Source organism: Cnephaeus nilssonii, assembly GCF_951640355.1.
Source record: "Cnephaeus nilssonii genome assembly, chromosome: 11".
In the NCBI taxonomy this organism is placed as follows: Eukaryota; Metazoa; Chordata; class Mammalia; order Chiroptera; family Vespertilionidae; genus Cnephaeus; species Cnephaeus nilssonii.
In genome coordinates, this window is record NC_137082.1 from 16,151,891 (window position 1) to 16,155,988 (window position 4,098).

Genomic DNA, 4,098 nt, shown 5'->3' on the forward strand with positions numbered 1-4,098 from the left:
AAACCGCTCTCCCCTCCGAGGGAGGCTTCCAATCACGAGACAAACGCGCACAGCTTTTCTCCCTTGTACAGAAGAGATTGGCTCCTGTTGCGCCAAGGGGGGGTGGGGGGTGGGAAGTGACACAACGCAAAAGGGGGCTCCAAAGGGAGTCACAATGACAGGATTGGGGTTACCGTCACGCCACATCAAGAGAAGCGGAGACAACACTTTCGCCGGGGGTGGGCGCCCCCGGCGCGGACGCGGGTTTGGGGCGCGCAGGGCGCGCTCTCTTCGTGGGTCTCCGGCGAAGGCACAGTTTGGAGGGCCGGGATGAAGGGCGCGCGCGCTCTAGCAGGCCGGACGCACGGGCACCTGCAGGAGGATCACCTGTCTGTTCTCGGACGGGTGGCACTTGTTGATGTGCCGCGTGAGGCCAGGCGAGCTGTAGAAGGTGGCGGGGCAGTACTTGCAGGGGAACACCTGGGCGGCGTGCAGCAGGCGCAGGTGGCGCTCCTGGGCGCCCTTGCTGGGGAACGTCTCCCCGCACACTGGGCACAGGTGGCACTCGGCTGAGGCACTCAGGCCCAGCACGCTGGCCGCCTCGCCGTCGCCGGCCGCCTCCTGCGGCGCCTTCTCCTTGGGCCCCGGGTACAAGGCCAGTAGGTCCTCCGGCGGGGGCGCGGGCGGCGTGCCCTTGGCCTGCAGTGCCTGGTGGTGCGCCAGCAGGTGCTTGCGCAGATAGGCCTGGCGGCGGAACTTCTTGGCGCAGTGGTGGCACTCGTAGAGCCCGTCTTCTGAGCCCGACTCTGAGACGCCACCGGGGCTTGGCGTGTCGCGGTCGCTGCTGCCGCCCGTCGCTTCCCGCGCCTCAACCCTGGCAGCGGTTTCGGGCTCCGGCGCTCGGGCGGCGGCGGGTGCCGGGCGCGGTTTGTGCCAGCGGCGGTGCGAGGCCAGGTTGGCCGGGCAGCTGAAGACCTTGGCGCACTCGGGACAGCGGTACTCCACCCGCACGATGCGCGAGCACTTGTGCTGCGCCAGCGCGAACGGGTCGGCGTACTCCTCCTTGCAGAGCTGGCAAATGAACTCGCCCAGCGGCCGCGCCGCGTCCCCCGCGCGGCCCCGCGGCGCCTCCACCGGGCCCTCCTTGATCTTGAGCCCCAGCACCGGCGACGTGGTAACCTCGTCCTCGAAGTGTAGCTTGCGGATGGCTTTGGGCTTCTTGGCGCCTGGAGCCTTGGCTACTTTGGCGGGAGGCTCGGCGGCGGCGGCGGCTGGGGGCGGGGGCCGCTTGCCCGGGGGCCTCAGGGAGGCGGCGGGGGCCAGCGGGGGCCCGGGCACCGGGCCGCGGGTCGCCTCGGCGCCCGCCGAGAACGCCGTGCCCATCTTGAGCTCGGCGGGCGCAAAGAACAGCGGGTCGCCGCTGCAGGTGCCGCCGCCGCCCGCGCCGTTCGCGCCACCGCCGCCACCGCCGAGCAGCGCGGCGGGCGTGGGGAAGGACTCGGCTGAGACCGGTGAGCCGAGGTTGAAGCTGCGCTCGAAGTACTTGTGCTTCTCGTGCTCGCGGCTCACGGGCCGCGTGGGGCTGTAGAGCGGCGCGGGGTGCGCGGCCTCGGGGTTGCCGAAGTGAGCGGCCCGCGGGCCCGGCTGGGGCGGTAGCGGGCCCGGCGCGCAGACGAGCGCGGCGGCGAGCGCCGCTTGGGCGCGCTCGGCAGGCGGCGGCGGCCGCGGCAGCGGACCGGGCCCCGGGCTCGGCGCTGGGGGTTCGGAGCGGGCGCCCCCGCATCCCGGCGAGAGCAGGAGCGCGCGGTCGCCGTCCTCGCAGCCGCGAACTCGGTAGGACACGGGAGTGGACTTCTTGCTGCGCTTCACCAGGAAGCCGCGAGGCATGTTGGCGCGGCGCGAGGGCAAGGCACTGGCTGGGTCCCACCTCTGCGCTCGGCCGCGGCGGCCTCAGTGCCCCCGGCCCATGCCCCGAGCGCGGCGGCTACGGGACTCGCGTGGCGCCGGTGGCGGCTCAGCCCAGCTCCGTGCCCTGCGTGCGCGTCCCAATCCCCGGGCCCGGGAGCCGCTCCCTTTTAACGGGGGGAGGGGGCTATTGTTCTCGCCTCCCGCTTCCCCCGGAGCCAATCAGCACGCCGGCAGCTCCACCGCCGGGTAGGGTGGGAGGGCGGCGGGGCAGCAAAAAGGGAGTCGGGACGCCGGGGTCGCCCGGTAGGTGCGGCAGATGTACCTGAGGGCGAGGGGCCCCCGCGTGCGCCCTGTCGCCGCCCCGCCCGGCGCCGCCGCCCCGCCCGGCCCAGGCACACGCCCGGCCCCGCCTCACTTCACGGTCTGCTGCTCCTCTATGGGGAGGCGCACGTGCCGAGGCTTTGTGTCTCTCCTCCGGGGGCGCGGAGCCGCCAAATGGACCCGTCCATCAGCACGACAATGCACGCCCCCCTCCCGCGCGGGGATTACCCGCGGGTCGCGAGCAAAATAGCAACAAAGGAGAAGAATGGCCCCAAATATGTCAGGAGGATTCAATCCGCGAGCCGGAGCGGAGGGGAAGTTGGGCGGGCTGTTGGGTAGGGGCGGTGGTGGGCCGCAGCAGGCGACGGGGAGATCTGAGTGCGGCTGCTGGGGCGGGAGGGGGGGCGGGGTAGGCCCAGGAACTCCTCGGGGTGTTTAGGAAATAATCAAGAATTGAAAATAGCTGCAAAGCCCGGGCTGCCTGGAGTCCCCGCCCGCGCTTCGGACGGGTGGGCCGGGAGACCCTGGGTCCAAGGGAAAATGGGGTTCCACGTTTAGGTGGATGATGTGGCCTTCTGGCTGCAGTTGAGGGTGATGTTTGCGTCCGCAGCCAGGGCGCGCGACCCTGGTCCTTGGGAAGGTTTCTCTTGAGTTTGAGAAGCAGTTGGTACATAAGACACTTCTTCAATTGCCAGCAGACGCAGCGCTACAGGGTGAGGGGGCGGACTGGGCTGGGTTCCAAGAAGAACTTGAATTTCTGAACTTTTTTTTTTTTTTTTTTAGTTCCGGGAAGTTTGGGGATTGGCATCCTCGGAGGGGCCCGGTGTAGCCCGCTGGGAGCCTCCACGTCGCCCAGGGCTGGGGTGATTCGGGTGGTATTGGCCAAGGTCCGAACTCGAGGTCAGCCGCTGCGCCCCCGTGAAGTTGGTTTCCGCTCTCCTCTCGCTGCCTCATGCATTTTCATTCGGAGCGGGCATTTTGTCTGCCGCTTGACATCAGATGCTAAATCAAGGGCTCCAATCAAGGCTCTGCGAATAAAGGGGCCGCCTGTCTCCACGCAGCCATTCCCCCCCTCACCCCCCCAAGCCATGCCCCCTTCACCTTTGTGAAGGAAATTAACCTCCAGCTATTGAGCGGCGGTCGCGGCCAATCTGGACGCAAAAGCGACGCGTGCTGCTGGCTGAGAGGGAGGGGGGCAATCTGTCCTCCGAGGCAGGCTGCGCCCCCCTCCCCGTGCCACCAGGAAGAGACAACAGCGAAGATCGTGTGGACCCAGACCTGGCCCTTTGCATCCATCCTCTTGGCAGCCCAGCGCCGAGGAAGCACAAAGGCAGCGTCTCGGGGGGTGGGGGCAGAACCCCAAGACTAGTAGTGGCCCTGATCCCCCCGTCACGTTGGGAACAAGTAGCAAAGCCACATACTAGTAAGTCAAAGGTGGTATGTTGTGAGGAAAATGTCACTTGATTGAAAGAGAAGGAAACGGACGTTTCCCTGCAAAGCCCTGTGCATCCAGACAGGTTTTGCTGTTTTGCTTATGCTTAATTCCACGGAAGGTATTTAATTATTTTTCGGGTTTTCCCTCAGAAAATACCCTGGCGTGGAAATTTGATAGAATTTTAAAACATGAGTAGTAAGTTGTAAAGGGACAGTTGTTAGGATTAATCAAGGGAAAAGATAGTTGATGATTTTCTTTGTGATATTTTTTTTCTAACTCACAGACTTAAAAGAGAAGGATACCTATAATGGAATACATTTCGAAAGCTCTCGCTCTCGTTTTTTAAAAACTGTTACGTGAGAGGAGTGCTAGTTCTGGAAAGAAGTTAGGAATCCTAAAATAAGTTGATCTAAAATGTATAAATGTGTTTCCATCTCAGAGTAACTGATGTTATT

At 65.0% G+C, this 4,098-nt stretch overlaps 1 protein-coding gene across 1 annotated transcript; it reads right to left on the reverse strand.

The window, feature by feature from the left end:
- Positions 1-327: 327 nt before the first annotated feature.
- INSM1 (INSM transcriptional repressor 1) lies at positions 328-1,866 on the reverse strand (the record flags this gene model as incomplete). The annotated part of the gene is made up of 1 exon (XM_079784601.1): positions 328-1,866. The coding sequence occupies one exon, from the start codon at positions 1,864-1,866 to the stop codon at positions 328-330; it is 1,539 nt and encodes a 512-aa protein (XP_079640727.1).
- Between the last annotated feature and the right edge of the window lie 2,232 nt (positions 1,867-4,098).